This window comes from Primulina eburnea, chromosome 12 (assembly GCF_022965805.1).
Source record: "Primulina eburnea isolate SZY01 chromosome 12, ASM2296580v1, whole genome shotgun sequence".
Classification (NCBI taxonomy): domain Eukaryota; kingdom Viridiplantae; phylum Streptophyta; class Magnoliopsida; order Lamiales; family Gesneriaceae; genus Primulina; species Primulina eburnea.
Window position 1 is genome coordinate 33979970 of NC_133112.1, and position 13160 is coordinate 33993129.

A 13160-nucleotide genomic window follows, 5' to 3' on the forward strand; every position below is an offset into this window, starting at 1 on the left:
GATAAAGCTAAAGCGTGGTTAAATTGTATGCCTGTAGGTTCGATCACTCCTTGGGAAGACATGGCGAAGGCGTTTCTCATCAAATACTTTCCTCCATCTAAAACCATGAAGCTGCGGGCAGACATCACCACATGACCTAAATAAGAGATCCGTCTCATAAAATAATACCCGTAAGATCGTCAAATACACGTTTTTGACTTATAAGAATTTAGGATATCGGATTGTATTAACTTATATAATCAGAAATAGATGACTCTGTTTTTTAAAATGACGTGAGAACTTATAGTCTTTATCTTTTAACTTTTAGGCCACGTTTGGTTTTGTTTGATTAGGTAGGTTTGTATTATTTTGTCCCTCACTATCCACTGCTTGGTTCAATTTCAACTAACCCCACCCAATCCCATGTCCAATGGACTATAGTGTACTAGCTTAGTTAAAATAAACCCATGTCTCACCCCATTATTATTAGTCCTGTTTTCTATCAGACATGTTTTTTCCTATCCTACCCTACCCTTTCATCCCCCAGCAGCCCAACATAAAGTCCTCCCCCAACTGAGCAACAAAGTACGCAGGAAGAGAGGAGTGCGTCCCGCGTCCGCGATATTTTCTGTCTGCGTTGAATTCTTGGGCTACCAGGTTATTATAGTTTTTAAATTTCTTTGTTTTGACACCTCAATTTGAAGAAACTTTTGTCGATTTTAAATTATCTGAGCTTAAATTTCGGGATGGAGTTTGCGAAATTTTGCATAAATCCGAGAGAAGCTGTCACGGTGTGGGTAAACGACCTTGCTTTATGTTTAGTTTTTCTGCTAAACGCAAACCTATGTTCTCTGAAAATATTCATACATAACGGAACTGAAATGAAAAAAGATTAGGGAAAAACAAAAACACTCAAATTCATACAGAAGTACTCACATTAACGCCAACTCAAAAGGTTGGAAATCGAATTCCTTCGGCACAATTATTTCTCGGTCCACGATTTTCTTTCGATGTCGCAGGAATATGAACGTGCAGAAGCCAAATCTGAATCCTTCGGGTGTTTGAATCACCTGGAACACATCACGTTCCACATATTCTCAGGAAGAATTGTTATATCTATGCGGACCTGATTACGTTGATGTGGCATAGGGTTTTCTTGCAAGATAGTTTGTGGAGGAGCGTGGTCGAAAGGAATGTGAGGCAAGGAAACAAAAGTGGGTCTCATATTAATTATTAAAAAAATATGTCAAAGGGTATTTTTGGTAATAGAAAATTAATTGAATAGTTAATCACACCCTTCAAAATCGAACCAAACAAAACAATGTCTTTAGGAAATGTGTTCATAATCATTTCTCTTAACATTTATATCCTAATCATTAGTTTATTTTATCCTTCAAACCAAACACAGCCTTAGTGTACATGGACCAAACAAGCTGCACTTTTTTAAAAATATATTAATAAGAAAAATGGAATCCATGAACGAACATGAATAGAAGTCGCTAAAGGTAGTGAGTAGTGAATAGTGACACGCTAACGCATCAGCTAACAGATGTCCAGAGCCTTTCTCGTACCTCAGTTCTCAATTTTCAAGCCCTTTACGAAAAGATGGTAGTACAAATAAAAAAACCGAAACTGCATTCTAAAAAAATTATAGAGTTTCGACACTACCAGAGAAAAAATGGGAAAATCGGTGAAGAAAATGCTCGCGAGCCTTGGTATATATAGAAATTATAGCGACGGTTTTACTCAATACCCGTCGCTATCAGCGACGGATTTTATAAAACCGTCGCTAATTGCGACGGGTGTTGTTAGGCTGTCGCCGATCTATATCGGCGACGTTTTTGTGCAGTTGTTGCTAATGGCGACGGGTATTTCCAAATCGTCGCCGATCTTGATAAAACCGTCGCTAATTGCGACGGGTGTTGTTAGGCTGTCGCCGATCTAGATCGGCGACATTTCTGTGCAGTCGTCGCTAATGGCGACGGGTATTGAGTAAAACCGTCGCTAAAATTTCTATATATACCAAGGCCCGCGAGTTTTTTCTTCACCGATTTTCCCATTTTTTCTCTGGTAGTGTCGAAACTCTATAATTTTTTTAGCATGCAGTTTCGGTTTTTTTATTTGTACTAACATCTTTTCGTGTTAATTTCGTAGATTTGCTCGTTGGTGTGATCTTCCAGCAGCGCTACGTGGTTCAACATATCTTCACGCACGTCAGATTTTTAAAACATTTTCTTTAATGAAAATTTAATATTTATGTGTTACTTTTGCGTATAGTTTAATTATGAATTGTAGCGTAATATGTTGTTTACGAATTTAAGCGTAGTAGATTATTTATTTTGTAAATCATGCATGATTTTTTATAACTAGAACATTAATTTAATGTTATTTTTGTAGATAATTATTTAATTTTTCATTGTATAGTTTTTGATAATAGAATTTAATTACATTAAAATTTAAGCACTTGTAGGCTTCAAAAGATAACACATGAGATAGAAGTTGGATGTATCGTAGGTTGAAGAATGAGTTCTTAAGTGGTGAATTTTGTGTTGGTGTTGAGACATTTGTAATAACAAAATTTTTGGGCGGTAGTAGCTTCTTAGTGACTCTGATGCATTACCTTTTTATAATTGTAGATCCAATGTTAATAAATATGGCCGGTACTCATAGTTGTACTGTATGTCCGACAATTCTGCAAAGATTGTTGCGTGTCTTTGTCATCTTCCCAAATATAGTATTGGGAAAATTCAAATCCTTTTGACACTAACTGAAATAGGCAACTGCTGAAAGCTTTAAATGATAGCGGTCCTTTCTGAATAAGCTCAACAGCTGAACTGATTGTTGCCCCTAGAAAATGTCATCAGATTAGTAGATTTCCATTGTAAGCAGATTACATCAGCTGCTCTCCATTGTAAGCTTATTAGCTCAGATGAATTTTAGGAGTAGGCTTATCAAATAAGTTATTCGTTCGAATCAGTTAAGTTCAATTTGTTGGCAATTTTTCCAGTGATTTACATTTAACAATTTATAGATTTGAACATCAAAACTATAATTTTTAAACTTACATTGTGCTTTGGCTGTGAGAGTTGACATATTACAATATTGGCTAATCTTAGCTCAAAACATCTCAAAAGATCTTGAAGTCGATTATCAGAAAATCTTTTCACTTGTTATGGATGTGTTGACTAAACAAATATATACACACAAAAATCAATTAAGGATTTGAAGTATCAAATGTAATTAAATCCAACCTCCAATATTATCATTTCAATAAAATGACAGCCATTTTGTGGATTAAGACATATGCGATTTATTCATATTAGTACATACTCCCAAATATTTCACTAAAACTGTTAAAGTATATGAAATCTAAACCTGAGATGAAAGACTTGAAAAATATGAAATTTTCTTTTGAAATAAGGATTCCATATTTTCCAAAAAGAATATACATATTAATTAGTTATAGTATAACGTGTACTAAAATATTTTAATAAGAATATGATGATTGTTTGATAATTTAAAATGATCAAATGATATTTGATTTTAAAGTATCATATATAAACATCAATTAAATATAATGTGGCCGATCTTTTCGTATGGCATTACCAATATCAATTTTTTAGTAAGTAGCATGGAAGATCAGGACAACGACTTCACAATTTCAAATGATGCTTGCAACATGAAGAGTAGATAAAAGATTGTATTTTTTATGGTTTATTTATAATTTTTCCCAAGAGATTTTTCATAACAAGGTTTTAATGAGTCAGTTAGCAAGAACTAAAAGATATTGTATTCTTTTTCCTTCACTGAGTTTTTATCTTATTGAGTTTTTCCTAGTAAGATTTTAATGAGGTGCATCCGTCGCAGGAGATATCCAAGAAGAAGTATCCATTGTTGTATTATTTTTAATTCATTCAATTTTTTTCCTACTAAGTTTTACTGTCGAGGTTTTAACGATACGACACTTGAGTCTTCATGAAATTCCCAAGCAATCATCTTGCCAAACGGAAATAATCATCTAAGAGGGAGTGTTATTATATGAGTTTAAATATAAATGATTATCAAGACAAATCTTCTATTAAGATAAATATCTCATTCTTATCTATCTATAAATTTTTATATTGTAATTGTACTCTATAAATATGGATTTTCATTTATGAATAAAATAATTCAGAATCAATCTCTCACTGACTTTTCTCTCCTCTCTCCAAAAAAGACTTGTCATTTTTCTAAAAAAGAATACAAATAAAGAACAAAGAAAATGAAAAGAAAAAATTTACAATTTTTTTACTGAAAAAATATAGATATTATTAGGATGCAAAAGAATTGGTCATGCATGCAAAATGTACCCGATGCACCATGTGAGTGTTACTCATCACTCATATTATCTAATATATATTAATTAAAACTCAAACATTTAACTTTGAATTAAAATAATTGCTCTAACATCATTACTATAATTTCACACGAATATTATTTATATACAAAATTATATTATTCTTTAAAACAAAATTTAATCCACGAAGAGATTGAGACACGTGCCACGAATTACAAATATTTAATTATAAAACAGTTAGCTAAATGTTACACAATATAGTTGACGGTCCAAATTCAATATTAAGTTGGAATTTGATTTTAAACCACACATATTCGATTTTGTAAGAATTTAGGCAATCAGATTGTATCAACTTATAATAAAAAAAAAAGATGACTCTCTGCTTTTATAAATGACGTGAGAATGTCTCGTCACTATCTTTTAATGTGTATTGGATAAACTTCAAACTAATAAATTAGTTTGCAAATCATGTTATTTAAATAATTGACAATAAATAAGCTAGACCTTTTTAAAAATGTATAGATAACAAGCATACATATTTGAATTTATAAGAAGAGTGAGTCTCTTGTGAGACGGTCTCACGAATCTTCAACCCTACCGATATTCATAATAAAAAGTAATATTTTTAGCATAAAAAGTAATATTTTTTCATTGATGACCTAAATAAGAGATCCGTCTCATAAAATACGACCCGTGAGATCGTCAAATACAAGTTTTTGACTTATAAGAATTTAGGAAATCGGATTGTATTAACTTATATAATCAGAAATAGATGACTCTGTTTTTGCAAATGACGTGAGAACTTATAGTCTTTATCTTTTATCTTTTAGTGTACATGGATCAAACAAGCTGCACTTTTTTAAAAATATATTAATAAGATAAATGGAATCCATTAACGAACATGAATAGAAGTCGCTAAAGGTAGTGAGTAGTGTGTAGTGAGTAGTGACACGCTAACGCATCAGCTAACAGATGTCCAGAGCCTTTCTCGTTCCTCAGTTCTCAATTTTCAAGCCCTTTACGAAAAGGTTCCAGTCTTGCACACTTCATTTTCCGGGCCTTTCGACTGCTTAGTTTTTTTTATTTTTATTTTTGGGGTTTCTAATACAGTGAAATAATCTGCAGATTGATTGTAAACATGTCAGCAACTGCCTCAAAAAATGTTGGAATTCGAGTTGGGTCCCCGGTGGTTGAGCCTCCGGCGCACCCCACTTATGATTTGAAGACCGTGATTCGGCTCGCTCTCTCTGAAGACGCTGGTGATCGAGGTTAAATTTTCTGTTTGCAATCTATGGTATTCGATTCTTGTGATTTGAAAGGGCTTATTTTTAAATGATGAGAAGTTGTTGATGGAATTTTATGTTTAGTTTTGGAAATAAAGATGGTACTGTGTAAAACAGTTGAACGGTTTTTAACTTTGGATTTGTGGTCAAGAATGTTGTGATAAAGAGGTGGTATAGGAGTATATTTCTTGATGTTGTTGCAAGAATATTTATTGAAGGTTTGTTTATCGATAAATTATGAGCCAAGCATTGGCAACAGTGCTCAAGATTTTGTTATTGTAAAACATGTGAATCAATCAGGAAAGAACATATACATGCATTTTGGGGGAAATAAATGTTCACCGTGACTGACTGAAACTTCAAGAACATGTTTTTGGGATAGAGAATTAAGAATTGAGTTGCATAGGTAAAGTTTAAGTTTGATGAGTATAGTTACAGGATTCAATGAAATTAACACTCAAGAAATGACTGGAAGGGCATTGCACCATGTAAACTCACTCACGAGATATTTACTATGTCTTGCATGGAATACATAATATCAATGAATGGAGAGCTTAATAATAATTATCTATCTCTCTCATTTGCATTGCCCAGAAGAATGCTGAAAAAATCAGTCGAACAACTGACTTGAGAATGTGGTTGTCCAAGTTCTTGAGAAGCTCTGATTTTTTTTTTTCACCGATTACTTTAATTGGAACAACAATTAGCAAAAAGCAGATATCTAATATTGTAAACTATCAAATTAGAGATGTTTTTTTCAAACACAGGGGATGTGACCTGTAAGGCAACCGTTCCAATTGAAGCGGAAGTGGAAGCCCATTTCTTGGCCAAGGAAGATGGGATAGTTGCCGGCATTGCACTGGCTGAAATGGTATTCAATGAGGTTGATCCTACACTTAAGGTATCTAAAAACTTGAATCTCTATAATTTATGCAGATATTATTTCTTTAAAGTATTTGTCTTTCTCTTCTGAAGAAAGAATGGTGATTTTTATAGCTGATTTGCATTCGTCAGGTTGAGTGGCACAGAAAAGATGGTGATAGTGTACATAAAGGTCTGCAATTTGGCAAAGTACAAGGTAAAGTAAAATAATTTCCAGTATGATGAAATTCTTGTGGGGGAAATTCGATATTCTCTGATGACAGATTTCCAAAACTGTGCAGGAAGAGCTCATAGTATTGTTGTAGCTGAAAGGGTTGTTCTCAACTTTATGCAGAGAATGAGTGGAGTTGCGACTCTGACTAAGGTTCATTGCTGACATTTGCTCTTTCTATTTATAAAGTTATTTCAAAATTTATGCTGTTACAGATAATCAACAATTAAATAATGTGTCCTGAATAAGCTTTTCTTCTCCAATGAATTTCCTGTTAGAAGGTGGCTATGGAAGTAACTCATATAATGGCACAGTCAGTTGATACAAAAAAAACTCCAGAGAGTGGAGATATAGTAACATATTGAGTATAGAATAGCCCCATGAATGCGCATCTTGGGCAATGATCACTGTAGGTCATGAACATGCACAAAGGTACTGCGACCACAAGTCTTTAGAGATAAATTAGAGACAGGCTGAATGACCATAGCGGGCATGGTGTTAATCAAGTGAGAACCTGCTGGTATTGCTTTACCTCTCAATGATTTAGTACATTCGTGTTCATGTTAGGGCTCCAGCAACTACAAGAGGAAGAAGATTTTTCCTCTTTGACACACCATTATTACTTAGTAGTACTCTGACATTTGTTTGCAACTGAATTTTAACTTTGTAATTTGATAATTGGGGTTTCCATTCTAAGGTCTTCCATAAAGTTTGCTATTTGATCATTTGGTTTCCATTTTAACTACAAGAAGAATAAGATTTTCCTCTTTGACACGCCATTATTAATTAGTGGTACTTTGATATTTGTTCGCAACTGAATTTTAACTTTGTAATTTGATCATTCGGGTTTCCATCTAAGGTCTTCCATAAAGTTTGCAATTTGTGGCAAAAAACACGGGTATGGCCAGGCTAATTTTAGTAGGTGCACTAGTTGTGTCCTCCTCATTGGATGTTCTTTGGATCACCCTTGGATCTATCTCTTGAATATTTGCAATCAAGATTGTGGTCTCAGTGGGTTATTTAACTGCAGCTATGGTCGGTTGGTCCTTTCTAAGTATCATATGATGTTGATTAGCCTCATGTCACACTTAATGCAAATGTCTCAGTAATCCATGGTGTTGGTCTAGCGCATACTTCATCCAACTATTTGTTGATTCCCGGTAAATATCATGTGAGGCCCGGGGCCGAAGAGGGCGGGGGTGATTGTCGGTGTCACGAGGTTGCACGGACGATGAGCAGCTCCTGGCAAGCTTCTAGGCGAAGAGAACATGAATGAACCGACCTTACACCATAAGGAGATGGATTTCAAAACTTTTCAGCTATGAGGTTGTGCAGTTGAGGAGAGTTTAAAAGATTTGATATGTACTACTCATATCAAGAAGATGCATCTTCTTTTTGGGAGCTCATCACATAAGAATTTCAAAGTTAAGCATGTTTGACTTGGAACAATTTTGGGATGAGCGACCCCCTGACAAGTTTTCTAAGGTGCGTGTGAGTGAGGATATAAGCACGCTGAAAAGATTCGTCTTGGTACAGTGGTGACAGTTCTCGAATCTGGGACAATTGGGTTGGCAGGATGTTGTTGTATTATGCTATACCAAGGCTTTCTTATCTTGTCTCCTTGAATTCTTCTTAACTTGAAACTCGTGAAGCATTTCAAGGTCAATATAATAGCTCTTCTCCATTACAATATCCCAAATAGATCTGGTGATGAGCAGGAATAGGCATGTGTGGCTGACGGGGTTCTGTTGACATTTTTACATAAGCCATGACATTTGAATTGTTGAGTTCTCACACAACATATATAGGATCTCAAATGTGGGTTTGTGAGTCTCACTCATGATGTTTCCCATCTTTCACAGCCACAAATCATCAAAAGAACTGATTAAGATTGCTAGAGAAATTTTTTGCTTCATTGTGATCTTTGGGAATGCTCTATCCCAAAAGGGTTGGTAGAGCTGGTGATGAGATGTTTAAATTGGTCTCCTCTGTGCTTATTGTCGTTAGTCTTCAATGATGAAAATATAGAAGATGTTGGCTCTGATACCACAACATTGTATTGTTTAAATTTTAATATTTTATTGTGCAAATACAAGAAATATATAGATGAACGTGACTCGCAACTGCTCAGAAGTGGGTGTAGGGTTTACTCTTCAATGATGAAAAGGTGGCAGATCAAGTGATTGGCTCTAATATCATAAAATTGTGTTTGAATTTAAAAAAAAAAATTTCTTGGAAGACGAAATATATAGAAAGACGTATCTCACAACCTCTCAAAAGTAGAATAAACTTTATTAAATTCCTTAACTATACAAGCATTTTTCTAATAAAAAAGTAAAACAATTATGATTTTGAAACTGAATATCGAAATGATTGAAAGGTAAATCTTGCCATAACAACAGAACAAATAAAGATGCTTGAGGATTTTAACAAAAGTAAAACAAATTCCTAAAAGTAAAGATGTACATAAAATTATATTTCTATCATATGTCCGTGATTTTCCTGACATGAAACTTGTTAGATTTAAATTTCTTGCAGGCCATGTCAGATGCTGCTCACCCTGCATGTGTTTTAGAAACGAGGAAAACTGCTCCAGGTTTACGTTTGGTGGATAAGTGGGCGGTACAGATTGCTTTCCATTCTTCTTCTAATTTTAATATCACTGTCAGGCCACTTTCTTATTTCTGATCTTTTGCTTTATTATCTTGAAGGTATTAATAGGCGGAGGTCAGAACCACCGAATGGGTTTGTTTGATATGGTCTTGATAAAAGACAATCATATATCTATTGCTGGTGGTATCACAAACGCATTGAAATCTGTGGACCTCTATTTAGAGAAAAATAATCTTCAAATGGGTGTCGAGGTAGCTAATTGGTTTCTTTTTTTTAGTGACCATGGATTAGAAATCTTGTATATTATTACAGTGAAAAATCTTGTTTCTGAATCATGAGTATTTGATGAATGTTCCTGAGGAATAGTTTGACTTGTTAAGTTGGCTATGTGGGCAACTCAACTTCAAATCTTCATGATTGGAATTCCCCTTCCACCAAGAAGAAATCTTCTTTCTGTATTTCTGATCATGAAATTTATTTTTTCCTTTTCTTTGGCATTATCTCCATGATTAGATCTGAGGGGCATCTCTATGCAACATTGGATTGGCTTATTACTTCCCTTCATACTTATCAGTGTTGCTGGTGGTTTTGGTTTATGAGCTGGGGTATGAGTGGCACAATCAACCTATGTTGAATTGATGAATATACCGTAGTAATTTTAGGTTAGTCAATGAAAGAAAGGGGCATGGTCAACCCCTGTCAACCACTTTGTTTACTCTGTCGCTGTTCACATGGTTGTCATATGTGGTCTTTTTTATGACAAACGTTTTGCACATTTTCCTGAAGTATTCATGTCAAATTTTGATGACCTAGGTCTTCTCTTCTGCTAACAGGTTGAGACCAGGACACTAGAGGAAGTAAATCAAGTGCTACATTATGCATCCACAACAAAGACATCCTTGACCAGGATAATGCTCGACAATATGGTTGTCCCTTTGTCTAATGGGGATATTGACGTTTCCATGCTGAAAGAAGCCGTGGAATTGATTGATGGAAGATTTGAGACTGAGGTGAGTTTTTCATATCTTTATTGGTTTTCACTTTTCATTCAGCAATCTTTCAGTTTCACAGACAGACAACAGACTGCATCAATAATCATTTGTTAAACATATGATTTAAGGTCTCATACTAGATAAATTAACAAATGTTTAGTTCTGTTTGTTATCCTGGTTCCCATAAATGCTACAAAGTTAGATAGGTTCCCACTTGGTGTATTTATGTTTTAAATATGTGAGGGTTGGGTGATTAAGACTGACATGCTTGTATGTGTTGGAGCATGTTTTCATATCATGCCTAAAAAATGTGGGACATATTTGTAGGCATTGTATCAAAATCTCATATTTGAGGGCCATTTACTTGTCACATGAATTGCCAGGATAAATGCATGGTATTCTAGAGAATGGCTACAGATAGGATTTGAGCATGTTTCAGGAATGAATATTTTTTGAGCATGAGATAAATCACATTTCTATTATAAGCCATCTAACTGAGAGAAAGCATGGATGGTGCATCTCATAATATATAAAATATTTGTTTGCTTTTGTTGAGTGGTTGGTGTTGTAGGTGGTCTGCTGCTCTGTGTCTTTACATTTGTTATAAATAACTTGCTCAGATCCCCCACTTGTTAATTGGTAAATAATTCAGCGGAAAAAATGCTTATACACCTACTTACCAGTCGTTTGAGATATATAGAAAATATTAAAGAACTGCATCTCCGACATTTGTACTGTACCATCAGGGATTCAATTTGGGATATGATTTTGTGTATGTAAACTTTATAATCATTTTTGATACAACCAGAAACAACCAATGCTATTTTCTTGCATCTTTGATCAGCGGGGTGTAGATTTGTTGTACTGGTCGGGGTGATGTACTTGCCTTATGGATCCGATGATAATGATCTCAGTAACAAGGATATTACTGTGTAGAATGGTATTTTACAAATTGTTTTTTCTCAAATCTTAGAACAATTTACTTGTCAAAGCCTATTCTTGACAATGATTTGATATTCTAGTCCCTTTGCTTGAACAATTAGTCATGTGCGGAAAATACAACTAAATCTGGTAGGAGTCAATTGTGAGAAATTTTTAAAAACAAGCACACAAGAATCAGATATAATAATTTTTAACTGAAAATCAAAGGAGAAAGAATTTTATAGAGGTACGGAGTTCATGTAATCGTTGGACATATCCTTTTTTCCCCTTACATTTTGGATGTAATCCACTATAAATTTTGATTCCGATGAAGCCAGCTTCAATAACTTTTTATACTTCTTGCTACATTTACTCCTAGTCCATCTCTTTTGGAGTCCACTCAAATTATCTCTAAGCTGACAACTAGATTCAATCCCCACTCAGATTATATAGAGTGTAAACAGCTCAACAACAATAATTAAGCCTTTATCCCACTAAGTGGGGTTGGTTATATGTATCCTTTCACGTCATTGTGTTATATCCCTACTATATCCTCGTTTATTTTTAAATTAATTTTATCATGTTTTATTGTTGTTAATCAAGTCTTTGTGGTTTCTCTCTTCCTCAGTTAATGTTCGTATTTGTCAATGTCTCACAATTCGCTAATTAAGGCAATTATTGGTCATCTCTCTTAGTCATATGTTCATATTGCAAACTGGAGAAGACCAAGTTAATGTCTTAAAATCTTGGTTATATTGAATGGCAACGTAGGACTTATCTTCCCGTGGTATGTAATGCCAGTTTTTTTGTTTTGATTTAAGCTGGCAAAAATTGTATGCATGTTGTTGACAAACAGGCTTGAATGAAATGATTATTTGGATCAGCTTTATCCTGCCATTCTGTCTTCGCTTCACAAATCAATATTATTTCGTATTTAAAGAGATGCAATTGCATACTTGTTTTGTGGAAGACTGCATTTGCTTTTTGGGATTCGCAGTCGCATTATCTTTTTTATTGCATCTGAATGAACTACGCTGCCTTCTGTTGCAGGCATCTGGAAATGTCACCCTTGAAACCATTAACAAGATTGGACAATCCGGGGTAACCTACATTTCTAGGTACTCATTTTTGCGATAATTTCTCTGTATTTTGTTCGGAATATTTCCTTGTACAGATGAGATGATTGGTTAGCTGGCTTCCGTCTTGAGTTAGGCTCGCCGTGAGAAATGAAAAAGCACAAAAAGGGGAAGCATCCCATGAACTTTTCATGGTCAACAATTTATTGTAATCTTTCTATTTTGCAGTGGTGCATTGACCCATTCTGTTAAAGCACTCGATATTTCCTTGAAAATTGATACGAAGCTTGCACTTGAAGTCGGAAAGCGTACAAAGCGAGCATGATAATCTTGTCGACAGGGGAGCATTGCTACCGATTTGAAGGTAACCGGAACACCGACATTGAGCTGAATTCGAATAAATATTCTCTTAAATGGCATGTTAGTTCTGTCGTCGCTTTCGTTCTTCAACCTCTCGTTCTTCAACCTCGGAAACTTTGATTGTCATGACTTAGGAGTAGTAAGTAGAAAATGTTGTGGTTCACAGGTTAGTTTCTGCTCTGAAAATTTTACGTATCTTTCAAGTTGTTAAACATCTCGATAGATTTCCCGAGGCTCTTAAACTTAGGCAAATAATAATTTTTTTGGGGTTGGATTGACTGGTTTGAAGGTAATGATTTCAAAACATATTTATTAGTTTGTTCGGGTAAATATATTTAACAATTTATTTCAAATCTCAAACTAATTATTTTTAAATCATTCAAATTCATCGTAACATAAAGTCATTTCAAATCTTTTTTTCAAATAATTCTTCAAATCCAATTGTTGTCACGTCAATGAATTAGGATAAGATACTTTTTGTAATATTTATGCAAATCAAAATTTTAA

General features: G+C 34.4%; 1 protein-coding gene across 4 annotated transcripts; it reads left to right on the forward strand.

Annotated features, from left to right (window-relative positions):
- The first annotated feature begins 2025 nt into the window (after positions 1–2025).
- Positions 2026–12959, forward strand: LOC140808337 (quinolinate phosphoribosyltransferase [decarboxylating] 1a-like). Of its 4 annotated transcripts, none has more exons than XM_073165434.1 (11): positions 2026–2049; positions 2134–2192; positions 5441–5583; positions 6366–6499; positions 6613–6676; positions 6762–6844; positions 9230–9313; positions 9403–9555; positions 10138–10314; positions 12268–12335; positions 12522–12959. In XM_073165434.1, exons 3-11 carry the CDS (start codon positions 5454–5456, stop codon positions 12616–12618), a joined length of 990 nt encoding a protein of 329 aa, XP_073021535.1. In that variant the 5' UTR covers positions 2026–2049; positions 2134–2192; positions 5441–5453; the 3' UTR covers positions 12619–12959. The 4 variants fall into 4 exon arrangements, with proteins under 4 accessions (XP_073021535.1, XP_073021536.1, XP_073021534.1 ...); XM_073165435.1 differs by having other exon boundaries at positions 2040–2049; positions 2134–2188; XM_073165433.1 differs by lacking the exon at positions 2026–2049 and having other exon boundaries at positions 2056–2192.
- The last annotated feature ends 201 nt before the right edge of the window (positions 12960–13160 follow it).